Below are 27,310 nucleotides of genomic sequence, written 5' to 3' on the forward strand. Positions count from 1 at the left end.
CGCGCGACGTCATCGTGTGTTTCTGGCGCGTGTATGAAGCGTTTGAAAGTATGTGGCGCGAGACATCGTGAATCATATTAATAACAACAAATGGAGCGATGAATATACAGTTATATCTCAATGAGCAGGAGCGAAATTTAATGTAGGTATAAAACAATATAACGGACTGTAGTGTTTTTTAAGAGTTATTTGAATGTTTGTGGCGGAAGATCTCATTGAAGGCGTGTCAGATTTGTTCATGTATTTATCATATTATATTTTTTTTTTACCTCATAACAACCTCACAAGTTAATATATAATATCTGAGAACAAGTGTTAGGCTGCTGTCGACTGAGTTGTATTATCTATCTGTGAAGAAGTAAAGGTTGTAAATGTTTAGACTTTTAGACATTTAAAATATTCTCCTGAATGAACTGGTTGTCTATGTGGTTTAATTATTATTTTACATATTAACGCTACACGAGTTAGGTCTACCAGTGTATTACCATGTTTTTTCGACATTTTCCTTGAAAATACCATGATTATGATCATTATTATGGCAGTCATCGTAGATGGGCTTTAGACTTGTCACCACGGTATTATTATATGTCCATATATATACACTGGCAGCCAAAAGTTTGGAATAATGTACAGATTTTGCTCTTATGGAAAGAAATTGGTACTTTTATTCACCAAAGTGGCATTCAACTGATCACAATGTATAGTGAGGAGATTAATAACGTGAAAAATTTATATTACAATTTAGGGGGAAAATTCAGAACTTAAACTCCTTACAAGATTTCTCTTCAAAAAAGTCCTCCACATGCAGAAATGACAGCTTTGCAAATCATTGACATTCTAGCTGTCAGTTTGTCCAGATTCTCAGGTGACATTATACCCCACGTTTCCTGTAGCACTTACCATAGTCTGTCTTGTCGGGCACTTCTTACACACCTTACAGTCTAGCTGATCCCACAAAAGCTCAATGGGGTTAAGATCACACTCTTTTCCAATTATCTGTTGTCCAATGTCTGTGTTTCTTTGTCCACTTTAACCTTTTCTTTTAGTTTTTCTGTTTCAAAAGTGTCTTTTTCTGTGCAATTGTTCTCATAAGGCCTACACCCCTGAGTCTTCTCTTTACTGTTGTACATGAAACTGTAAAGCTCTGTGTTTGATTTAATGGCAAGTGATTTTCTAGTACCAAATTAGCAATTTAGCATGATTACTCAAGGATAAGATGTTGGAGTGATGCCTGCTGGAAATGGGGCCTGTCTAGATTTTATAAAAAATGACTTTTTTTCAAATAGTGATGGTGCTGTTTTTTGTTTTGTTTTTCATCAATAATGTCCTGATCATACTTTGTGATCAGTTCAATGCCACTTTGGTGAAATAAAGTACCAGTATCCTCCCAAAACAGCAAAATCTGTTTGTTTGTTTTTTGACATGGTACCATGCTAAAACCGTAGTATACATTGGAACAGATGGCATCAGTGTAACATATGCATCGGGGTAATGTGAGAACTGACATATTTTCTAGTGCCATAGTCATATATCATGTTTTTTTCTTGTGGCATCACCATTTATAATACAATATTTTAAACATGTCACAATGGTTGTAGCATAATTATGGAAATGTACACAAAGTATTTTTCAGATACCCTGGACTATTATGTTATACATCAGAGTGTGAAAATCACTGTACAGTGGTACTTCCACACTTAGTAGATCGATATACATGGTTAGATTTACACATTAATTGCTAACACATAATATTGTTATCTCCGTATATTTTATGTTGAACATGTAACACGTCTCTTGTTCTGTTATAGGTTTGTGGATATTGATGTGGAGCCTCTGGATGTTCAACCAACTTTCACAACTGCTTAATCTAAAATATAATCTGGAAGTTTGTTGAATCGGCATTTCCGTTAGAAGAACCGACTATCTTTCCTATGTCGGTTTCTCATCAGACATCAGTGGTCAGCACCCCCCTTCCCCTGCCTGCCCACTTCTATCACGCCCAGCAGTCCTTCTCCCTGAAGAAACGCAGACAGCCCTTCTCTTCCTCCACATCATCATCCTCACTGTCCCCGCCCCGACCGCTCTCTTTTTCTTCACCACCGCGGCCCCCATCTAAAGGATGCCCCCCAGTCAGTCGGGTGTTTGCCCACCGCCCTGCCCCCTGGACGCCCCTGTCACACTCTCTTATAGAGTCTCCCCCTCCTCGCTCTGTGTATGACCCATGTCGACCGCAGCCATTCTTCAGCCAGTGTTTTATCAACCTGGGCCTTATTGGACGAGGCTCCTTTGGTGAAGTGTTCAAGGTGAGACATGCCAGAAGGCTATGTTTGAAATAGCGTGCTAAAATAATGCACAGTTTCTACAGTTTGCAATGTACTATAATTACTGTGCACAGTATGTGAATTTTGTGTTTGCATGGAAGACCCACTATATTAATTGCTAAAATGTGCAGCATACAATCAGAGAGTGGATTATTGTATCTAATTTGTTTTTTGTTTTTTTTTACTCATTATATTTAAAAATTAATTATTTTAAAAATAATTTAAATAAAAAATTCTTAAAAGAATAGTTCACCCAAAAATAAACATTCATAATTATATATGTCATAATACAATAATAATGTCATAATTTACTCACCCTCATGTCATTCCAAAAACATATGGCTTTCTTCTGTGGGACACTAAAAGGCTGATTTATACTTCTGCAGGGAACTTACGCCGTAGGGTCCATTTAGTAGGCACTGCGGTGGTTTTCCTTTATAGTTCTGCATTAGTGTGTCTTTGTCATTCTGTGAGTTCACAGCCAAGTGCTAGTATTTATATATTGAGAGAATAGGCCTTAATTTTCTAAAATAACTAATATTTATGAATAAAGGAAAATGCAATTTTTGGATTAAAAAGTATTTATTAAATTATTGTAGCATTAAAAATGAGTTTATCAAAGTATGTACAGTTGAAGTCAGAAGTTTACATACACTTGGGTTGAAAACTTTTTTTTTAACCACTCCACAGATTTAATATTAGCAATCTATAGTTTTGGCAAGTCATTTAGGACATATACTTTGTGCATGACATGAGCCATTTTTCCAACTATTGTTTACGGACAGATTATTTCACTTTTAATTGACTATCACAATTCCAGTGTGTAAGAAGTTTACATACACTAAGTTAACTGTGCCTTTAAGCAGCTAGGAAAATTCCAGAAAATGATGTCAAGCCTTTAGGCAAGTAGCCAGTTAGCTTCTGATTGGAGATGTACTGAACTGGAGGTGTACCTGTGGATGTATTTTAAGGCCTACCTTCAAACTCAGTGCATCTTTGCTTGATATCATGGGAAAATCTAAAGAAATGAGCCAAGACCTCAGAAAAAAGATTGTGGACCTCCACAAGTCTGGTTCATCCATGGAGCAATTTCCAAATGCCTGAAGGTACCACGTTCATCTGTACAAACAATAGTACGCAACTATAAACATCATGGGACCACGCAGCCATCATACTGCTCAGGAAGGAGACGCATTCTGTCTCCTAAAGATGAACGTAGTTTGGTGCGAAAAGTGCAAATTAATCCCAGAACAACTGCAAAGGACTTTGTGAAGATGCTGGAGGAAACAGGTAGACAAGTATCTGCAGTGCATCCGGAAAGTATTCTCAGCGCTTCAGTTTTTCCACATTTGTTATGTTACAGCCTTATTCCAAAACTGTATAAATTCATTATTTTCCTTCAAATTCTACACACAATACCCCATAATGACAACATGAAAGAAGTTTGTTTGAAATCTTTGCAAATTTATTAAAAATAAAAAATCACATGTACTAAAGTATTCACAGCCTTTGCCATGACACTCAAAATTGTGCTCAGGTGTATCCTGTTTCCACTGATCATCCTTGAGATGTTTCTCCAACTTGATTGGAGTCCACCTGTGGTAAAATCAGTTATTGGACATGATTTGGAAAAGCACACACCTGTCTATATAAGGAGTGATCGTGGGAGAAGGGTGATCATGGGAAGTCATGGAGGTGACCAAGATGGTCACTCTGACAGAGCTCCAGCATTTCTCTGTGGAGAGAGGAGAACCTTCCAGAAGAACAACCATCTCTGCAGCACTCCTCAGTAAAAGGCACATGACAATACCATCCCTACAGTGACGCATGGTGGTGGCAGCATTATGCTGTGGGGATGTTTTTCAGCGTCAGGAACTAGGAGACTAGTCAGGATCGAGGGAAAGATGAATGCAGCAATGTACAGAGACATCCTTGATGAAAACCTGCTCCAGAGCACTCTGGACCTCAGACTGGGGCAAAGGTTCATCTTCCAACAGGACAATGACCCTAAGCACACAGCCAAGATAACAAAGGAGTGGCTACAGGACAACTCTGTGAGTGGCCCAGCCAGAGCCCAGACTTTAACCCGAATGAACATCTCTGGAGAGATCTGAAAATGGCTGTGCACCGATGCTCCCCATCCAACCTGATGGAGCTTGAGAGGTCCTGCAAAGAAGAATGGGAGAAACTGCCCAAAAATATGTGTGCCATGCTTGTAGCATTATACACAAAAGACTTGAGGCTTTAATTGGTGCCAAAGGTGATTCAACATAGTATTGAGCAAAGGCTGTGAATACTTATGTACATGTGATTTAAAAAAAAAAAAAAAAAAATACATTTGTACAGATTTGCAAAGATTTCAAACAAACTTCGTTCACATTGTCATTATGGGGTATTGTTTGTAGAATTTTGAGAAAAATAATGAATTGAATCCATTTTGGAATAAGGCTGAACGTAACAAAATGTGGAAAAAGTGAAGCGCTGTGAATACTTTCCAAATGCACTGAATATCCACAGTAAAACGAGTCCTATATCGACATAACCTGAAAGGCTGCTCAGCAAGGAAGAAGCCAATGCTCCAAAACAACTATAAAAAAAAGTCAGACTACAGTTTGCTAGTGCACATGAGGTCTTTTTTAAGATAAGGTCTGTTGAAACAAAAGTTTAATTGTTTAGCCACAATAACCATCGTTATGTTTGGAGGGAAAATGGTGAGGCTTGCAAACCGAAGAACACCATCCCCACCTTGAAGCATGGGGGTGGCATCTTCATGTTGTGGGGGTGCTTTGCTGCAGGAGGTAGAGTTGCACATGTGACTAAAACAATATGGGTGTCATTTTAAAGCTTACTATGCATATAGATAATATAACTAACTCTTAACAGGTGCTTTTTAATTGGCTTACAAATTAGAAGTATTATGTTTTCATAACTCATAAATCATGATTGATTTAATTTAATTAATTAATTTAATTAATTTATTTAATTTAATTTGACCAATTGTCACACATTATACATACATTTCTGCATATACATGGTGAAATTATTTATTTTTCACATATCCCAGCTAAGCTGGGGTCAGAGTGCAGGGTCAGCCATGATACGGCACCCCTGGAGCAGATAGGTTCAAGGGCCTTGCTCAAGGGCCCAACAGTGGTGTCTTGGTGGTGTTGGGGCTTGAACCCACGACCTTCTGATCAGTAACCCAGAGCCTTAACCGCTGAGCCACCACTGCCCCTAATACCCCTGATTACTGTAAACCATACTGTCAAACATAAGATCAAAACATACAGATCGTAAAGGTCTCAAGTAGAATACAACAAATATTTTTTTTATGCTGAAATCAAATATATATACAACAGGTAAAAGCCCAGAGAAAAACACAGAAGTTGTAAACGTGACTTTTGTCACGTTTTCGCTTGTAACTTCATGAAATAAACAGAATAAAGAAATCGCAGATGTTTCCGAAAAACGAACGAGTCCAAACAAAATGTGACATGAGCACTGATCAGTGGATATGATGCATAGATTTTAAAATAATCTTGGAGAAAATGCAACGCCACATCAGATATCTTTTTATTATCCTGGGGGGTGATAGTCTCTGGTTACAAAACAGACCAATCACATCAGTTGTGTCGATGCAACACGTGGTTACATTTTTGAAGAGGTGAATGTTAGGCTACACCGTAACCACTGTATCTATGTGTAGTTAATTAGTTAACGTGCATTTGTTTGTGGGTATTTTTTTGCAAAATATTCCTTTAAAATAATGGAATTAAGCATAAGTTCATGAATTAATACACTATGGGGCTGTTCTCACAAAGTCTTTATCTATGCTGTTTGTATATTGTTTTTCAATGTAAACATGGGCTATAAATACATCTTAGACATCACATCTTTAAGCCATGCTTTAAAGATTAAGTTAACCCTCTGTGGCCCCTGAGTCAATTTGATGCATTGTAGACTTTAATAAAGATTTTCATCAACTTGACTTCAATGTTTTGGCTAGAAATTTGTATTGAAAAATTGTACTGCAGTGTCAAAACATTACCAAAATATAACCAGGGCCAAGAACTTCTAGAAAACAATAGAAATTAAAATCAGTAGTGTAAAATAAATACAATGGTTGTCAATGGAATACCCCCACCATGATAGGAACAAATGTGTTTGTGAAATTGTTGATGATAAAACAACTATTGGAGGGAAAACTCATCATTTACTCAACCTCATACCATCCAAGATGTGTATGACTTTCTTCTGTAGAACACAAATAAAGATTTTTAGAAGAATATCTCAGCTCCGTAGGTCCTCACAATGCAAGTGAAGGGCGGAGAGAACTTTTAAGGTCCAAAAAGCACATAAAGGCAGCATAAAAGTAATCCACTCAAATCAAGTGATTAAATCCATATCTTCAGAAGTGAAATGATTGGTGTGGTTGAGAAACAGATCAATATTTTAGTCTTTTTTTTTTATGCAGCCTTTATGTACTTTTTGAACCTTCAAAGTTCTGGCCACCATTCATTTGCATTGTGAGGACTTACAGAGCTGAGATAGTCTCCTAAAAATATATTTTTTTTGTTCAGAAGAAGAAAGTAAGTCATACATATCTGGGATGGCATGAGGGTAAATTATGAGAGAATTTAAATTTTTGGGTGAACCATCCCTTTAACGGCTGGGTCAATTTGACCCGTTAAGTGCTGCAGTGGAACGTGATATTGTCAAGACCACAGGAAGCTATAAAACACAAAAATGTGTCTCGTGAAACCTGCATTCTGTTCCATTTGTTTCAGCAATTTTTGAATGCAAAAATGCATGGCCCTTATAGTTCTGTCATCTTTATTTTTTAACTGTCTGTCAGGTGGAGAGTCTTGCTGATGGCTGCCAGTATGCTGTCAAGCGTTCAGTGCAGCGTTTCCGTGGTGAAGGTGAGCGAGCCAGGAGCATAAATGAAGCTCGTAATCATGAAGGATTGCATTCTCACCCTCATGTGCTGGGCTTCATTGCTGCCTGGGAGGAGGCCGGTCACCTGTACATTCAGACTGAACTCTGCTGCACCAGTCTACTGCTATACGCTGAAGAACAGCCTTCACACACTGGTACACACAAAGAGAACCCTCTCATCGATCAGCAAAACAAACACAGCTTTATATAATTTTCATTAGAAAATGTATCTTTTTGATAATGCAATACTTGAAAGAGTAGCTGTGTTTTTGAATTAGAAATTATTATTATTACTATACAGTGGCAAGAAAAGGTATGTGAACCAATTGGAATTAGCTGGTAATTGGTCATAAAATGTGATCAAAGGCACTAGACAAACACAATGTGCTTAAGCTAACAACACACAAACAACTATAACCTTTAATGTCTTTATTGAACACATCCCAACACATCACCCCGGGCGTGGATACATGGCCCCGGGAATAAACGCTGATGCCGCCCGACCTCTCTCTCTCTCCCGAACAGAACCGAACTCTTTCGAAAGGGTTGCCCAAGACCTTTCCGATGACACTGGCCCCGCCTCTCTAGTCCACCCGGGCGCGGAGACACTGCCCCGGGAAGAATCGCCCCTTCCGCTCGACCTCTCTCCCTGACCGAACTCGGGTCATGGCCGGTCTCTTTCGACGGGGCTCGCCGGGACCTTTCCAACGACACCTGCTCCACCTCTCTAGCCCACTGGGATCCGGAGATACGGCATTAAAACCACCCACCCGCTCCGGGATGCTGTGGAACAGTGCTGTGGAAAAAGTAAGTGAACCCTTGTATTTAATGGTGGATCCTCCTTTGGCTGCAATAACCTCAACCAAGCATTTCTAGTAGGCATAGATTAGACCTGCACAACGTTCAGAAGGAATTTTGGTCCATTCTTCCTCCAGAACTGCTTCAGCTCAGCCATATTCTTAGGATGTCTGGTGTGAACGTCACTCTTGAGGCCATTCTACATAATCTCTATTAGGTTACATTCTGGAATCTGATTGAACCACTCCAAAAGATGAATTTTCTTTTTTTTAGAAGCCATTCTGCAGGAATTTAGTGGATTTACTTCAATGTTCCTGCTGCATCACCCAACTTCTACTGAGCTTCAGCTGGCACACAGCCACCCTGATATTATCCTGTAGGATATCTTGATAAACTTGTGGATACATTTTTCCCTTGATGATGGCAAGTGGTCCAGGCCCCGAAGCAGCAAAGCAGCCCCAAATCATGATGCTCCCTCCACCGTACTTCACTATGGGATGATATTTTCATGTTTGTATGCTGTGCCCTTTTTATGACATATGTTTTTCTCCATGTTCTTCCCAAACAATTCAACTTTAGTTTCATCAGTCCTCAAAACATTTTACCTGTAGCATTGTGGAGTGTCAAGGTTGTCTTTGGCAAACTTCAGGCACATAGCAATGGACACCATGCCTGTTTAAAGTTTTCTGTGTAGTAGACACATGAACAGATGTTAACCAGTTCCAATGGTTCCTTCAATTCTTTAGTTGTCACGCAAGGGTTCTTTGTTTACCTCATTGAGCATTCTCAGTGTGCTCTTTGAGTTATCTTGGCTGGACAGCCACTTCTAGGGAGAGTAGCCACAGTACCAAATCATCTACTTTTATAGACAGTTTGTCTAACTGTGGACAGATGAATATCTGAGCTCTTGGAGATAACTTTGTAACCCTTTCCAGCTTTATGCAAAGCAACAAGTCTTGATCGTAGGTCTTATGAGATGTCTTTTTTCGAGGCATGGTCCACATCAGCAGATGTTTCTTGTGAATAGCTCAACTCAAAATGTTTGAATGCTTTTTATAAGTCAGTGTTGCTCTAAACCACACCTCCAATCTCATTTCATTAGTTGGATGCAAGATTTGATGAATCTTAGCTCTAATTAGCTTTTGTTAACGTCATTAGCTTAGGGGTTCACATACTTTTTCCAACCTACACTGTGAATGAGTAATGTATTCAATATGTACAAGAACCATACAATAATTTGTGTGTTATTAGTTCAATCAGATTGTGTTAGTTTATTATTGTAACTTAGATGAAGATCAAACCAGATTTTAAGACAAATTTATACATGAATGCAGGTAATTACAAATGGTTAACATACCTTTTCTTGCCACTGTAGATTAAATTAAGGTTTATAAACAAACACTCAACTCCTGGCTATTTTAGGTGTCCAGTTCAATGCGTGCTCCTCAAGGATACACAATGAATCTTATTAAATCACGGTTTCTGACACTCACAGTTAATTAAGCATAACCACCTGCAATATTATAGACCTGGCAAGCAGAAATTATAGGACAGGAAAGTTTACATTAAAGGCGTGTCTACGGATGATAGACCAAATCATAAGTTCTTTCGAAGTCTGTTTTCAACTCAACCTACCCTTCACGCTCTCTTTAGATGTTTACGAGTGTCGTATGTCTCATGTGTGCGCTACTCTGATCTGTAGTGTATTACACTTCCTCAAAACACACATGAGGCTGATGATACAGTGTTTCAGTGGTCTTAGAGAAATTTTCTTTTGCTCAATGACCATGAATTTCACCTAATCATGCTCTGATCTCAGGATTTTCTTTATGCCCATTAATTTATTTGCTAACCAGCTGTGTAATAAGGCAGGGTTTCCGTTGTCCGGTAATTACCGGACATTGGCCGGTAAAAAAATTAAATGTCCGACAAAATTAAATCTCTCCGGTCAAATTGTCCGATTAAAATTGCCTAATAATCCCGTCCCCCTAACACAATCTGAATTTGAGAATAAGCCTAAAATGTATAAAGCAAAAATACACTTGCTATGTTATAAAGGAACAGGCTCTATCGTTTGAAAGTTATGAAACAACATCGCATGCTGCATTTCAAATAAAGCGCACACCTAAAACGGCTGCAATATAGACCTAAACAACGAACGATTGAGTGAGACGTTTCAAATATGGCCAGGCCCAGGCAGACTAGCTTTAAAAGCTTTTTTCAGAGGCCAGACGATGGTGAATCAGGAACATCTCATTATAGATAGATCAGTGCTTCTAATCCGCGCATTCGTGCAGTTTTTTTCTCTATCATCAAAACTGAATAGCCTATGTTCATCAGTGCATGGTTACAGTCTATATCAAGCAGGGACACGTTTGTGTGCATTTTATTTTGTGATTTCACCGGAATTAATAGAGAGTCTCCACAACGGCGATAGGTTGAAACGCGCGTCCTAGTGAAGATTGCGCAACTCGCGCAGCGCGTCGTCCATGCAACTGATAGCAGCGGACACGAGCGCTCAGCTTGATTTCAAAAACAACAGTTCTCTTACGAGAGGTTCTCTCGTATTGCGTAAGCTAGCTTACGCTACGGGAAAGATTCATTTTTTCTGAGATATTGAAGCCAAAAAATTATCCTTAATTTTTGTATCCATTGTCAACGCAGTGCGGCAGCTGCAGACCTTGAGCGGGCTAGCTAGCGAGCTCATAGGTTGCTCTCGCGGCAACTGCTGCAGCCTATAGATGAGCTTGGGCTGAACTCGCATCCAATGAGAGGCGTCCCCGCTCACTGCATCAAAGCCCGCCAAAATGGGCGTGACTAGAGTGCATATAAGCGTAGTTCAGTAGGCTGGAACCCTGATTTTCATCTCTTCAGCGAAGCTCTTCGCATCTCTGAACTGGAAGCCGCGTCGCCGTTCGAGGGGCATCAAGCAAGCGTGGACAGCGCTCGAAGAAGCCGGCCGTCTTCGCCACCTTCAGCCGTCCTGCGAGCTACGCCATCCGGCGACGTATCCTTTTAAAGCAAGCTAGTTCTTATGAACTTCACAAAAGAGTACGAGCGTCTTTTTAAAGATGCCTCGCTCCACTTGCGCCTCATGCGCGCCCCTCTCAGCACCGGAGACCGCCACGTCATCTGCGCTCTCTGCCTGGGACTGGGGCATGCAGAGCTCGCCCTCGCTGAAGGCGGATGCAATCTCTGCGAGGAGCTTCCGATGTCGACCCTGCGGGCTCGACTCGGCGTTCTGGACCGAGCCGCCGCGCCGCCTTCCATTCAGCCGCGCAGTAAAAGCGCCGCTCTCAAAGGCTGCCGGAACCAGTGGTAGAAGCGATTGCCTCGCCGGAGCCCCTCCCTCGAGCATCGCCTTCACCCTCCCGCCCACCGGGAGGCGCAGTTGCCGCCGGCGGCTGCTCTGCTGCCATCTCGGATGAAGAAGCGGAGGATAAGGGCTGTTCCATCATGGCTTCGGACAGCGAGGAGTGGTCAGGCTCACACGCCTCCTCCTCGGCCCAGGAATCCAGCAGGACCCGCGCCGGAGTCGAAGGGGAACTAACGCGCCTCCTCACACAGGCCGTCGACCGCCTCGGGCTCGAGTGGTCACCGCCCCCTGAGCAGGCTCCCAACAGACTCTACGCCGCACCTTTGCCCGCCCTCCGCGAGATGCCGGTCTAAGCTGGTGCTCCCGTCTAAGGCCTGCAGAACTACTTCCGCCTGTGTTGGCCGCGCCTATACCGCCGCCGGCCAAGCCATATCTGCTCTGCATTCCATGGCCGTCTTACAGACAGAGGCTGTTTCAGATCTGACTAGCCGACATGGGAGAAGCTGAACGCACTACGCGCCGCTCTCTCTGTCCGGTCTCTTCGGTTCCGCGGTGAGTGGCATTGTTGACCGTTTCTCGAAGCCCAAGCCATGAATCTCTTTCTGCCTCGTCGGGCTAGCTCCTCTGCAGGCCGCCCACGTGACCAGCCTCCTGCACGAGCCTCTTCACAGCGCCCAGCTCAACAAGCCAGACTTCTCAGCGTCGACAGGGCGGCCGCCCTCGATCGCGCTCAGACAGCCGCCGCCGCAGACCGCTGCCCCCCGCGGGCCTCGGCCTAAGATTGTACTGAAACCTGAGCAACCGAAGTCCTCCTAGCGTTGTTGAGAAAACGACGGCTCAGTCCCGCCACGGCCGGACCACCGTCAAAGCTTCGCCCCCTGTCGGTCCCCTTCTCTCAGGCTACTGCAGTGGTGGATTCAGCAGCCAACAAGCCGGTGATACTACCCGTTTGCCTGCACTCAAACGCCGTTTTCACGGCGACCCAAAGAAATCTTGTAAAGAGTAAACATGCCTTATGTGTAGAAAATGTGCCCACAATCCAGTGCTCACCCCTACACACAAGCATTACACATCCCGTGTCCCTATCAGAGCACACTCACATAAGCGGTTACGACCCGCTCGAGTGTTAGAGTTAATAAACGCGCCCACGAGCCCGTGCACGTGCCCCTCCTCTGCCCGCTCTGTCACACGGCCAGCTGTATGTAAGTCCCGTACGCCCCCTGTCAGTCCCCTTCTCTCAGGCTACTGCAGTGGTGGATTCAGCAGCCAACAAGCCGGTGATATTACCCGCTTGCCTGCACTCAAACGCCGTTTCCACGGCGACCCAAAATAAAGCCTTATGTGTAGAAAATGTGCCCACAATCCAGTGTTCACCCCTACACACAGTCCCTATCAGAGCACACTCACATAAAGCGGTTACGACCCGCTCGAGTGTTAGGGTTAATAAACGCACCCACGAATCCGTGCGCGCGCCCATTCTCTGGCCGCTCTATCACACGGCCAGCAAACACTTCTCTGTATGTAAGTCCCATGCCCCGTGGCTATGCTTGCGCATCACTTAACAGACGTGACTCTTTCCCCATTCAAATCAATCGGGAAGTCACTCACAGAACAGCCTGTCCATGCTGTCTGCGAGCAGTCCAGCATAAGCACAGTAAGCGCGCTCACACATTCTGTTCAGCGCGCTGTGTGCGGCAATCACCCAAAAGATTTGGCCATTCACCCTCTAACATTACGCTTCAAAGCGTGGGAAGATATTCCAGGGATATCCGAATGGGTGTTAAGCACAATAAAACAGGGCTATTTGCTACAGTTCGATCGCCGTCCTCCTTGCTTCAGAGCTCGGCTCGAAACTACTGTGAACACGGAAGCAGCGTGCATGCTTCGTTCAGAAATAGCAAACCTTCTGTGCAAAAGGGCCATAGAGAGAGTGCCGCCTCCCCTGAGCGAGTCTGGGTTTTACAGCCGTTATTTTCTTGTCCCCAAGAAAGACGGCGGCCTCAGACCCATATTAGATCTCAGGGTTTTGAACAAAGCGCTTGCAAAAAGACCGTTCAAAATGCTTACAATCAGGAAACTCCTCGCGCATGTGCACCAGGGGGACTGGTTTATTTCTCTCGATCTGAAAAAATGCATACTTTCAGATTCAGATAAATCCCTGTCACAGGCCATTCTTGAGATTCGCCTTCGACGGCCAGGTTTATCAATACACCGTCCTTCCGTTCGGCCTGTCCTAAGCACCCCGTACTTTCACGAAGTGCATGGACGCGGCGCTCGCACCCCTGCGGAGTCAGGGTTTCGCGAATTCTGAACTATTTGGACGATTGGCTGATTTTGGCACAATCACATACGGAGCTTCTGTCTCACAGGACAGTTCTCCTCAGTCATCTGAACAGTTTGGGCCTTGCAGTCAATTGGACCAAGAGCTCACTACAGCCCAGTCAGGCAATTTCCTTCCTTGGAATAGAACTAGACTCAGTGGCAATGACGGCTCGCTTATCTACACAGCGCGCGCCGTGTGCAGCGACTAGCAGCGTCATTTCAGATGAACAGCCTCACACCTCTGAAGAAATTTCAGAGAGTGCTAGGCTACATGGCCTCAGCCGCAGCAGTACTTCAGCAGGGTTTACTGCACATCGCCCGCTTCAGCATTGGCTAAACACCCGGCGTCTCGCCGGGCTTGGGCCACAGGCCGCCAGCCCATCAAGGTGACTCAGACCTGTATTTCAGCTCTGCAGCCCTGGACAGTGGCCGAATGGTATCAGCGGGGAGTGACAATGGGAGCTGTATCTCGCCGAAAAGTCATCTCGACAGACGCGTCCAACACGGGTTGGGGCGCGGTCTGCGAGGGCTCTCCGGTTTTCGGCCTATGGTCAGTTCAGGAAAAGCTCCTTCACATAAATTGTCTGGAAATGATAGCGGTTGAGTACGCGCTCGTGCGCTTTCTCGCGGTCATTCAGGGTCACCACGTCCTGGTCCGTTCGGACAACAGATCTGTGGTATCCTACCTAAACCGTCAGGGCGGTGTCAGATCCAGGAACCTCTTCCATCTGATGAAACGCATACTGAGTTGGTCCCAGTGCCACCTGCGCTCGCTGAGGGCGACGCACGTGCCAGGCCACCTGAACGACGGCCCGGATAGACTGTCCAGAGACAATATTCCCCCAGGGGAATGGTCCCTGCACGCTCAAACAGTCCAGACGTTATGGCACCTATTCGGCAGAGCAGAGATAGACCTCTTTGCGTCCAAAGAGAACTCTCACTGCCCAATATTTTTCTCGAAAAGCGAGGACGCGCTGGCCCAGGAATGGCCCAGGAATGGCCCAGATGCCCGCTTTACGTCTTCCCTCCCGTCTCGCTATTGCCACAGGTAATGCAGAGGATCAGGGAAACGCGTCACTCGGTGCTCCTCATAGCCCCGCGTTGGGAGAATCAGACATGGTTCCCGGAGCTTACACAGCTGTCACTGACAGCGCCGTGGCCCATCCCAGTGAGAGCAGATTTCCTCTCAAGCTCGCGGCACAATCTGGCATCCCCACCCAGAGCGCTGGGCGCTGCATGCGTGGGTGATCAATGACTACCCGTCGCTCTGCCAGAAGGAGTAATAAACACCATCATACACGCTAGAGCCCCTTCCACGAGAAGACTCTATGCGTCAAAATGGTCTGTGTTCTCAAAATGGTGCACCGACCGAGACCTGGACCCGCGGACATGTGGGGTGTACGTACGCTGCTCGTATTTCTACAAGAGCTGCTGGATAAGGGCAGATCCCCATCCACGCTCAAAGTGTATGTGGCGGCCGTTGCGGCGTTCGCTGAACCCCTGCACGGCCAGTCATGGGGTAAAAGCGAGCTGGTCATCCGCTTCCTCAGGGGAGCTAGAAGGATGAACCCCGCGCCCCCATCGGTTCCTATCTGGGATCTTTCTATAGTTCTCGAAACTATGAAAGCCCCCTTTCGAACCACTTCAATCCGTGGATTTGAAATACCTTTCACTCAAAACCGTTTTTCTGACTGCCGTGTCATCAGTCAAACGTGTGGGAGACCTTCACGCGCTGTCTGTCAGCGCTGCGTGTCTTGAGTTTGGACCAAGTGACTCCAAGGTCATTTTAAAGCCTAGACACGGCTATGTTCCCAAGGTGATCGGTACTCCTTTCAGAGCACAGGTCATTTCCCTATCGGCGCTGCCAGCACCCGATAGCGAACGCGACGCCAATCTCCTTTTCCCGGTCAGAGCACTGAGATTGTATACTGCGCGCTCCGCCGCTTTCAGACGCTCCGAGCAGCTTTTCGTTACGTTCGGAGGGCGCACCAAAGGTCTCGCCGCCTCGAAACAGACATTATCTAGATGGATAGTGGACGCTATTGCTACTGCATACGCGTCAAAAGACCTGCCATGCCCGTTGGGCATTAGGGCTCACTCCACTAGAGGCATGGCATCCTCGTGGGCATGGTCCAGCGGGATTTCCATTCACGACATATGTGTGGTAGCGGGATGGACTTCCCCCTCCACCTTTGTCAGATTTTACAATATGGAAGTGCCCGCTCTGCAGGCAAAACTACTAGCGGTTTAATACGCTACAGCTCCCCTGGTGAGCTGCACTGATGGGACACATTCCACACAGACCGGCACCGCCGCTCTGTTGTTCCTTTCCCACTATGTGCTTATGTATTACACAATCAATGACCCGCATTCTTGCCGGCCAAATATTATTTCTCCACTCATAAGGGCTCCCCGGGTCCCCCTTAATTCCCTGGGGCTCATACAGTGGATGCTTGGCGCGCACGGCGTTGACAATGGGTTCCCGTAGCGTAAGCTAGCTTACACAATACTGAGAGAGCCTCTCGTAAGAGAACGTATCGGTTACCTAACGTAACCTCGGTTCTCTCTAGATGAGGAGCGAGTATTGCGTAGCCGGCCGTGCTTCGCGCCACGGCGACTTTTCGCTTCAGTCAATGAAAACCAGGGTTCCAGCCTCACGAACTACGCTTATATGCACTCTAGTCACGCCCATTTTGGCGGGCTTTGATGCAGTGAGCCGCGGACGCCTCTCATTGGATCGCGAGTTAGCCCAAGCTCGTCTATAGGCTGCAGCAGTTGCCGCAGAGCAACCTATGAGCTCGCTAGCTAGCCCGCTCAAGGTCTGCAGCTGCCGCACTGCGTTGACAATGGATACAAAAATTAAGGATAATTTTTTGGCTTCAATATCTCTGAAAAGATGAATCTTTCCCATAGCGTAAGCTAGCTTACGCAATACTCGTTCCCTCATCTAGAGAGAACCGAGGTTACGTTAGGTAACCGATACGATTTCAGCGCTAGATCTCTTATTTAATAACGGACTAAATGAATGATCTGCTAGTTAACTGGAGATGTTTTATTTATTTGTATTAGGTACATCCGTGCCTCAATGTTTCAAAAAGTGAATGTGTGTGAAACCACAGTAAAAAACAATTGGCGTTGATTGACGCCAATCGGACGTTCATGTTTTTTTTTTCGTCTATTTGAAAGTTAAGCTAATAATAATATGTTGCATTCTATACGGCCTGATTATGTCATTTTTTAAGTTACATAGACTGCCTCCAGTTTTCCTCAACTTGACTAATTAAGAGGCGATATATTTGACCGGCATATCATCAAAATGTCCGTAACCATTTTTTTCTAGCGGAAACTCTGTAATAAGGATAATGTTGGGGTCCTGATCACCTTGTCTGGGTTTAGTTGTTTTTGTCCTTGCCACAGTCAGCTTTGATTTGCTCACTGGGGGCTTTACAGCATGAAACTATGTTTACATGCACACAATGCCCTGATAACTACCAAAAATAAGCTTATTCAAAAACGCTGATAATGCAAGAAAACTGTGTGAAATCATTAGTGTATACTCCCAACACTTGCACACATTGAATAAGCTGGTAATAATGTTGGTGATGGTGTTAACATGAGTGAAATTGGGGTAATGGCCAACAATCAACAATGGGCTTTTTTAAATTTGCTCAAGACATGCAATCCCAGCTTGCAGGTGTTCATTACTAAAGGTGAGAGTATGTTTTGTTTTGTATCAGGTGAGGCGTGTGCCTGGACATACCTGTGCGACATGCTCTCAGCACTCGAGCACCTGCACACTCAAGGGTTTGCCCACCTGGACATCAAACCAGCAAACGTTTTCCTCACCAAGTCTGGACGCCTCAAACTTGGAGACTTTGGCTTGTTGCTCAAGCTTTCCACAGATGCCCAAACACAAGGGATAGAGATAGAGAAAGAAACGGGGAGAGAGCAGGAGGATTTACAGGAAGGAGACCCCAGATACATGGCCCCAGAGCTACTCAGAGGAGAGTATGGGTCAGCCGCAGACATCTTCAGGTTAGTCAAAGCTAGACTTGATTGTCATGTCAAATGTATGTTACGCCACTGAATCAGATGAATGGATGTCTTTTTGTTGTCTGTTAGTTTGGGAGTGTCTATTCTGGAGTTGGCTTGTAACATTGAGGTTCCTAAAGGAGGAGATGGATGGCAGCAGCTCAGACAGGGACACTTACCAGCTGAATTCACCAATGGTACAGTACAATCACAACTTAAGTATTTTTAACCTTATAATATTCAGTATATATCTCAATATGTTAGGGTTAGGGTTAGAATGAAAAGCAAGTAAATTACACTCAAAACATATTTATTTACTTATTTTTATTGCAAAATGAATGCCATATAACACAGCATAGTAATATTTAAGGGATAATATAAAGTCATTATTATATACATTATTATTATTATATCATTATGGCAAACTTAACCCAGACATTATCCTTATTACACAGTGGCTTAGCAAATAAATAAATTGTAGGGATGAGACGATATGGTTATCTCACGATCCGGTTCGATACATAATATGAGGTTCATGATTCGATATAATGACACTTAAATGACAAAATATTATTTTATTTTTTTACAATGATTGAGCAAAATGCTAATCAAAATTTCTTATCAAAATAAAGTCCTTTAACCCCTGTGCAGCAATACAAAAAAAGTTACTCAGAGGTCCTTCGAGGACAAATATATCCATGTCAAAAACTGCCATAAAAATATTATTATTATTATTAATATTATTTTCCACTTTCAATTATTTTGTGTTTTTTTTTTTAACCAACATCAGTCCTGATCATAACTACAAAATATTCATTCATATTCAGGATTTTAAACCTTTAAATGCCAGTTTGTTTATATAATGCCACGTAATGCATGTTTTTTACACACACACACAAATTTCTCAATACGCACATAAAAAAACACACTCTGACATCCATATCAACACACCCACACAATTTTAGCTGCATCATTTATTGAATTGGCCTGCAGTGCTCTATAATACAGCAAACAGAAAATAGGGGAAAAGCATGTATTTGCTCCAAATGCTAAACATGAGACAAATGGCGCCATCGGGTGGAAATATTAAAAATGCACATTTTGAAGGCAGGGATCTGGAATGAAAGCATGATATCATAGAATTCATGAGTTTATGCTTTATTGGCACTGGGATCAATTATTGCAGTTTTAATGGGTTTCAATGGAGACATTTTTGTCCTGAAGGTCATGCGTGTAACTATTTTGTGTACACAGTGTATTATAGATGTATTATAGGAACTGAGGTTGAAATATTAAAATTCCCCCAAAAATACACACCTTTGGCATAATTTATGCCATTGACATCAACACAGACAGAATGATCGAACAACCAAAATGAAAAAGACAAAAATGCATCCGGAAAGTATTCTCAGCATTTCACTTTTTCCACATTTTGTTATGTTGCCTTATTCCAAAATTTATTAAATTCATTATTTTCCTCAAAATTCTACAAACAGTACCCCATAATGACAACGTGAAAGAAGTTTGTTTGAAATCTTTGCAAATTTATTAAAAATAAAAAACGATGTACATTCACAGCCTTTGCCATGACACTCAAAATTGTGCTCAGGTGTATCCTGTTTCCACTGATCATCCTTGAGATGTTTCTACAACTTGATTGGAGTCCACCTGTGGTAATATCAGTTATTGGACATGATTTGGAAAGGCACACACCTGTCTATATAAGGTCCCACAGTTAACAGTGCATGTAAGAGCACAAACCAAGCCATGAAGTCCAAGGAATTGTCTGTAGACCTCCGAGACAGGATTGTATCGAGGCACAGATCTGGGGAAGGGTACAGAAACATTTCTGCAGCATTGAAGGTCCCAATGAGCACAGTGACCTCCATCATCCATAAATGGAAGAAGTTTGGAACCACCAGGACTCTTCCTAGAGCTGGCCACCCGGCCAAACTGAGCGATCGGGAGAGAAGGGCATAAGTCAGGGAGGTGACCAAGAACCTGTTGGTCACTCTGACAGAGCTCCAGCGTTTCTCTGTACCTCTTTGTTCTCAATACCATCACTACAGTGAAGCATGGTGGTGGCAGCATCATGCTGTGGGGATGTTTTTCAGTGGCAGGAACTGGGAGACTAGTCAGGATTGAGGGAAAGATGAATACAGCAATGTACCTCCTTGGTGAAGACGTCATTGATGAAAACCTGCTCATTTCATGTGTTATTGTAGTTTAGCTAAAATGACACAGATCAATTCTTATAGCACTATATTTCACATGCTTTGCTGTTATGTAATATTACCTGTCCGATAAGAAGAATGGCAATTCAGGGTCTGTTTTGATCCGCAAAACCAAACGAAGGTCCCTCCAGGAATCTAGTGCCCTGCTGATGTTCACTCTAGTTTACGCTCGACCATGATCACATTCCCGCTTAGCCAGACTGGATTCAGTAAATACATTTTAAATGTTGTTTTTTTGGGTTACTCAGAGTTTGTGTTGGAGTCGGTGTTGTGCTGGGAGCCGGCCGTTTGCTGGATTCCATCTCTAAGATAATGTTACCTAGTATTGCACACTGTTTGTTGTCGCTGTTGAATAGCAGAAGAGAAGCACTGAGGCAAGGCTCTTTGAGAGCGTACATACTCACATTCTTTGGATTTTCCCGGCAAAACAGACCCGCTCCCTTCACATTTATATCAGTCTACAGGCTTTAATAGGCAACCTAGGAAGTCCAGGAAGGGCAAATTTTTTAAGTTGCGTTACAAGACGTTCACACATTGTCAAAGCAAAAGGCGAATATTACATGAAAATTGTTACATACTGCACCTTTAATATTATATCATGAAATGGTTTATATAATAATGATATGAGCTATCACTGTTTGAAATGCGTACAAAAAATTACTCTGTTTAAGAGTTCAGCGAGCGGCTTTCAGTGTTTAATTTCAGCGAACATCAACGAGATTCTCAGTTTCTTTAGCGCATACATGCTGTGTGAGATTAAAATTAATTTTAAAATGATATCAAAAATGTATTTTATCTGACAGTAAAGAACTGATAGGATATTAAGAGTGGAGTAGCCTCATCTTTGATGGACACACATTACACAGAGGAAACAATCCGCTTTAATCTCAAGTAGTTTTCATTAAAACAAGGCGATTTACAGGTATTCCAGTGAACATTACTAAAAGCAAAATTTAAGTGCTTCAAGGACCTTGTGAACCCTGTAAACAGTGTAGAAAAAAGTGCAGTAGTATATCGAAATTCGATATATCGTCTCATGCTTAATAAATGGACCTAAAATATTGATCAGAGTGTTAATAATTGTATTATTTGAGAAGAGAGTATGCGGAGTGATGACAGTCAATCCACGCATCTTATCACGTGGCTCATTGTGCATATCTTGTGTAGGAGGGAACAAAAATGTATTCACACTCATGATGTATATTCCTGGACAACAAAATACCCGACCGGTAGAGAATGCACAGATGGAGGAGGTTCTTCGCCAGAGAGATGTTGCCTTTCACAACTGTTAAAGCCATCTTTCAAAAAAAAAAAAAAAACACATTTTAACTGCCAATTTTCTTTTTTTTCTTTTTTTCAGTTTCATTTGAATTTTTAGTTAAAATTAATAAAAAATAAAGTTCATTTTTGAAACCAAGGTGTCTTGCTTTATTGTTTTGGATTAACCCTAAACCTGCTTAACGGAATTTACCCCATAGTACCACCTAGCGTCCAACCAGTGGCAATTTTTGCTTTTTTTTTATTGTAACACAATTTATAAGAGAAAGTTAGGGGCATAACTCTAAAAACTGGATGAGGTGAAGGTGCTGGGATGAGATCCTGGGGTCACTAAACAACTAAGTTATGCATTTAAAAGTTAAAACATATTTTATAAAGATTTCTGCTTATTATAATTTCAGACATCCTAATTTATTGTTGACCCAAAAACTTTTTGGTCACCTTTAAAGCTGTCAAGAGTAAAGGTGTGTGTGTGTGTGTGTGTGTGTGTGTGTGTGTGTGTTTCAGCACTGTCAGCAGACTTGCAGTATGTACTACGGCTCATGCTGACCCCAGAGCCCTGCGACAGAGTCACGGCACAGCAGCTGCTTTCACTGCCCTCAGTGTGCAAACACAAGTGGAGACGACAGCTGTCTCTCTGCGCCATCGAGAGCTTCCTGTCCCTATTCCACTTCTGTCAAGTAAGCATGGCATCACACAGGGCCCTATGATTTCAGTGGAAAATAACTACAGAATCGCAAAATTAACAAAACAAATGCGTAACGTCACAGAATTTGACACCGTAAATTAATGCACAATTAATCAAATTAAAAACGTGAAATATCCTATTGTGATGATTAATTCTAATAAAATGTCATTAAATAAATATAATATTGTTAGGGTATTGCTAATATGAATTACTAAATAGTCTAAATCTGCATGTGCTGCGTGATTCAAAGGGAATTTGTGAAGCCGGCCTCTAATACACCACAAAACTCAGGAGTATCACATGCTCTGTGTGTAGATGACAGAGAGCAGCAGGCGCATTAACCTTGAAGCATGCAGCACAAGCAGACTACAGTATATATTTATATAATTAAATCACAGCCTTTTGCAGTGTAATAATCAAGCCATAAAACGAACTGCTTATCTTGAGGTTTATGAAGCTGTTGTCAAATACATGCATAACTCAAAGAGCTTCATTCTGCTTTCTGCAAAAACAAAACACACTAGATGTGGGATATTACAACAGAAATATATTAAATACATTATATTATTGTATATTAACGTTCTAAAAATCTTTTTGCTTAAGATAATACAATTTAATTAAACTGTAAAACACAAAATTGAGAAAAATTTAAAAATTCCATTTACGCAAAAAATGGAATTTGTAAACAAATGAAACCCTGTGTGTGTCTAAGAGAGAAGAGAAATGCTGTCAATGGAGATGTTGTAGTTGTTGTCCAAAAACACAGAAGAGAATTGGGTTCCCTCAGGATTTTCCCATGGGATTTAATAATGGCAGTTTTGCATTTATGAGTAAATTAAGGTCTGTAGTAAACATTACTTGAAGATACTTGTACATGTTGTTCTACAACATAAATTACACACAGTCATACCTCTAAAAACATGAACCTGCCATGTTTAAAAGAAAAAGTATGTTGCTTACAATATCAAGAAAAGGACTACAATGGTTTTCTGTTTTGTCATGGATGTACACGCACATGCTTGTGGTATTTGTTATCCTTGTGTAACAACTCATTTGCAACATAAATTTAGTTTTTAACAAACGTAGTTCAGAATTCACTTTAGAGGTATGCCTGTTTGTATGATTTATGTTGTGGAACAAAACGTCAAAGTATCTTCAAGTACTGTTTACTAAAATCCATAGGAAAATTCTGAGGGAACCAAAAATCAGGGTTCGACTCCAAACTGGCATCATGACTGAACATTGACTGAACAATTATTTCCACAGAAAATAATTTATACATCCTTCTTTTGACCAACAAATAAGTGTTGTAAGATATCTCACCGGTCTCTGTGACAGCTCTAGACTATTGTTGCCACCCATCTGGATTTTCTGGGATGTTCCCGGGTTTTTGGCCATCTGTCCTGGAAAAGTCCGGTCTGGGACACAAATGGTCCCGGAATCTCAATATTTTCACGATGCTTGTGAAATTATTCTGAGCCCTTTGACGCATGGCCATGAACGCGAGATAATGTTCCTTCTGTGCTGCATGCTACTCGTGCAGCTACACTTAAGATCCGCAAACCTAAATGTTACGCTCCGAATGCTAAAACAAGAGCAGCAGTCGATCAAATACACGAGATATTCTGTTTGGCTGCAAAAGTGAGTTCTGTATCTAGATGCTTGATTTAAAGGGAATGAATGGTTATTGGTGAGCTTTAAAACACTGAATTCAACATGTTTTAGAGAACTATGTGTTTCTTATTGGACAACAGATAAGAGGGTTCAGTAGTGATGTCTTGATACCACGTTTCAGTAGTCGTAGCGATACCAGTGAAATTGTATGATTCTCGATACCAATTTTGAAACCACAGCAAAAATATGCTAATATGTTAACATGCTTTTGAACACATTCCTTTAGCCTATTTAAAGTTACATTTCAATGTAATTTAAAATAAATTAATGTTTTCTTCAAGTGTTTCTCAATTAATTATACACAAGTAGGACCCTAATATTACTTTTTGTTAAGACACTAACAGCTTACAGACAGTAGACAATTAAGATCACAGTTATAAAAACTGAGGACACTAAAGAGACCTTTCTACTGACTCTGAAAAACACCAGAAGAAAGATGCCCAGGGTTCATCTGCATGACTTGGCATGCTGCATGGAGGCATGAGGACTGCAGATGTGGCCATGGCAATAAATTGCAATGTCTGTACTGTGAGATGTCTAAGACAGTGCTACAGGGAGACAGGAAGGACAGCTGATCGTCTTCGCAGTGGCAGACCACATTTAACAACATCTGCACAGGATAAGTACATCTGAATAACACACCTGCTGGACTGGTACAGGATGGCAACAACAGCTGCTCGAGTTACACCAGGAACGCACAATACCTCCATCAATGCTCAGACTGTCCGCAACAGGCTGGACTGAGGGCTTGTAGGCCTGTTGTAAGGCAGGTCCTTACCAGACATCACTAGCAACAATGTTTCCTATGGGCACAAACCCACATTCGCTGGACTAGACAGGACTGGCAAAAAGTGTTCTTCACTGGCAAGTCCTGGTTTTATCTCACCAGGGGTGATGGTCGGACTCACGTTTATAGTCGAAGGAATGAGCGTTACACAGAGGCCTGTAATCTGGAGGGGGATCGATTTGGAGGTGGAGGTCCGTCATGGTCTGGGACGATGCGTCACAGCATGTTTGGACTGAGCTTGTTGTCATTGCAAGCAAACTCAACAGTGTGCGTTACAGGGAAGACATCCTCCTCCCTCATGTTGGACATCTCACAGCAAGAACTGGCAAATCTGATGCAGTCCATGAGGAGGAGATGCACTGCAGTACTTAATGAAGCTGGTGACCACACCAGATACTGACTGTTACACATTATTCCATTTCTCTTAGTCACAAGTCTGTGAAGCATGTTCAGTTTATGTCTTAGTTGTTGAATATTTTTATGTTCATTCAAATATTTACATGTGTTAATTTGACTGAAAATAAAAGCAGTTGAAAGTGAGAGGACGTTTCTTTTTTTGCTGAGTTTATAAATATATAGTCTACATGTGCTTCAAATTGGATTAGTGCTCCGTTTTTGTTTTGTTTTTTATCTTGTACAACGTGAATGATTCTCAATGTCAGTGGAGTTCCCAGTGTATGAGCGGTGCTTCACACATGCATTTAAAGCTCATTTAATTTAAGATTGCAGCATTTCGCGGTTTAATAAACACTTGGTTTTAATTTGAATAATTGTGCATTTCAGTGAAAAAGGAGTAACAGAGCACACGCTCAAATAATTGTGTTAGCATTTAAAAGCAGCCGTGTGTCAGTCTGACAGCCCGCTGAGACCGAATTAAGTCAGTGCTTGGTACTACACAAACACTGGTATTGTGTCATCTTTTGCTAAAGGTTAGTCTGTTGCATTTTTTTTATTTACACATTTCAATTTCATAACATAATTCCATCAAATTCAATTAAGTAATCATTAACAAAATACAACACACAGTTCATTTAGCTGGAATTTTGTTATGTAATTGAAATCTGTATCTTAAAAATAGGCTAAACAATTTTTTTGAGTGTATTGATGTTACTGTTTGATTGAAATATATGCTTTAGGCTACATGTGATAATTTCCATATTAAACATGGCGTAAACAGTCTCCTGGAAGTAGAATGGCTGAAATTGCTTACAACACCTTTAAAATGCTAATTCTTGAAGTCAACAACGGAATTACTACTAGTGAAAGTGCACATTTTATATATATATATATATATATATATATATATATATATATATATATATATATATATATATATATATATATATATATATCCATAATTACATTTGCATAAGTAAAAACAATAGATGTCTATAATTAATTGACTAGTTAAAATTCCAAAACCACAGTTATGTAGTTCTTACTAGTAAAAATTATCATTTTGGATATCAAAAATTACATTGTATCTATTACAAATATCCATTCCTGATATCAACAGTTTGATTTCAACTAATGTAAATGCACATTTTTTATATACTAACGAAAATGCAATTACAGATATGAGTATAAAATGTTTTTACTAGTGCAAATGTAATAAATGACTAGTAGTAACTGCATTGCTGAATTAGCATTTTAACAAGTACAAATTAAATAGTTGAAATCAGCAAGTCATATCCTGTACATGATTAAATGTCAATTCAGCTTGCAAAGTCCCTGAGTTTGGATAGCAACATTTTTTTGACCATAATGCACTTGGAAGTCAGAAATTGGATGTTTTTATTTTTGTTGAAGTGCTTGGTTTAATTCTGTACAAAAATGTACAGAATCATCCTTTTGAAGTAGGACTACATTTCTAGGCAGATGAACTTCTGGTTGTGTTACTGCATGTAAACAGTGCTTTAAGGATATTTCTCTATGTTCCTTTCTGATATCTTTGTACGTCTGATATTGTTTTCTGTTTCTCCACACACAGTCCCTCCTGATGGCCGGTTGGAGATTTCTATCCTCCCTCAATGTGCCGTTTATTCCTCTCTTCGCCTCCTCTCCCCCCTGCACTCCTCCCAGAGAGAGAGGGGACAGAGACATTGATGTGAGCAACATTCACTCTGACTCCGACAGTCCCACTCATCACAGTGTGTTCATAACAGAAGACCACCAACACTCTCCAACCTTCTCACACAGGTACAACACACAGAACACTAAATTTCTTCATATATTGTAAAAACCTAGTTGTGTTTGATGTTTTTGATTCATGTTGTGATCTCTCCTGTTGTTTTTCCAGAGTCCAAGCGAGGTTATCTGTGAGCAGCACATCTACTCCACTGGCACACACACCCACACACATCAGTGCCAAACACACTCCCTCCAGCATCCACTCAAGCAGTAGCCTGAGTCCCATACACCACAATTCTCATCACAGTCTCATCACAGACTCGCCACACAGCCGCAGCTCTAGCTGGATCCGCACTGAAGCAGCCAATAAAAGCATCTTTGAGCCGAAGAACTTGCTTAGTCTCTTTGATGAGACAACACTAGACGACGAGTGCTAGTATACATCATTAGCTGTATAGAGATTCAATATTTAATATCAGTTTAGTTTGCCTTGTCTTGGTGCCATTTTTTTTTTCGATATGAGCTATTTATGTGGGCAAACATTTAAAGGCATGTTTAGACCTGATTTTGGGTTTATTTTTTTATGTATCACTAGTTAGTCATCCTTTGCTATATGTCTGAAGACTTCAGATTGATGTATATCATTAAGAGAAAAATATATACTGATATATACTCTTTAAATTGTGCTTGTAAGTATTTAGTGAAATGTTGGTACTTTTCATCTGCAGTGAACCTGTGGTTCAATCATTTCTTACTCAATAAAAAGGATGTATGAAAGATGAGATTTTCCAG

The 27,310-nt window shown here is 41.9% G+C and overlaps 1 protein-coding gene across 1 annotated transcript; it reads left to right on the forward strand.

Annotated features, from left to right (window-relative positions):
- Positions 1-53: 53 nt before the first annotated feature.
- Positions 54-27,239, forward strand: pkmyt1 (protein kinase, membrane associated tyrosine/threonine 1). The gene is made up of 8 exons (XM_052102305.1): positions 54-142; positions 1,809-2,303; positions 7,177-7,414; positions 17,433-17,730; positions 17,818-17,924; positions 21,747-21,919; positions 26,379-26,587; positions 26,688-27,239. Exons 2-8 carry the CDS (start codon positions 1,932-1,934, stop codon positions 26,953-26,955), a joined length of 1,665 nt encoding a protein of 554 aa, XP_051958265.1. The 5' UTR covers positions 54-142; positions 1,809-1,931; the 3' UTR covers positions 26,956-27,239.
- Positions 27,240-27,310: the final 71 nt, after the last annotated feature.

This window comes from Xyrauchen texanus, chromosome 33, assembly GCF_025860055.1.
Source record: "Xyrauchen texanus isolate HMW12.3.18 chromosome 33, RBS_HiC_50CHRs, whole genome shotgun sequence".
Lineage (NCBI taxonomy): Eukaryota > Metazoa > Chordata > Actinopteri > Cypriniformes > Catostomidae > Xyrauchen > Xyrauchen texanus.

Excerpts from the sequence above, each read along its gene's own strand:
- pkmyt1 (XM_052102305.1), top strand. The coding sequence starts at position 1,932 with ATGTCGGTTTCTCATCAGACATCAGTGGTCAGCACCCCCCTTCCCCTG. Across the intron at positions 7,415-17,432 it reads AGAACAGCCTTCACACACTG|GTGAGGCGTGTGCCTGGACA; the intron begins GTACACACAAAG and ends GTTTTGTATCAG. Across the intron at positions 26,588-26,687 it reads TCTCCAACCTTCTCACACAG|AGTCCAAGCGAGGTTATCTG; the intron begins GTACAACACACA and ends TTGTTTTTCCAG.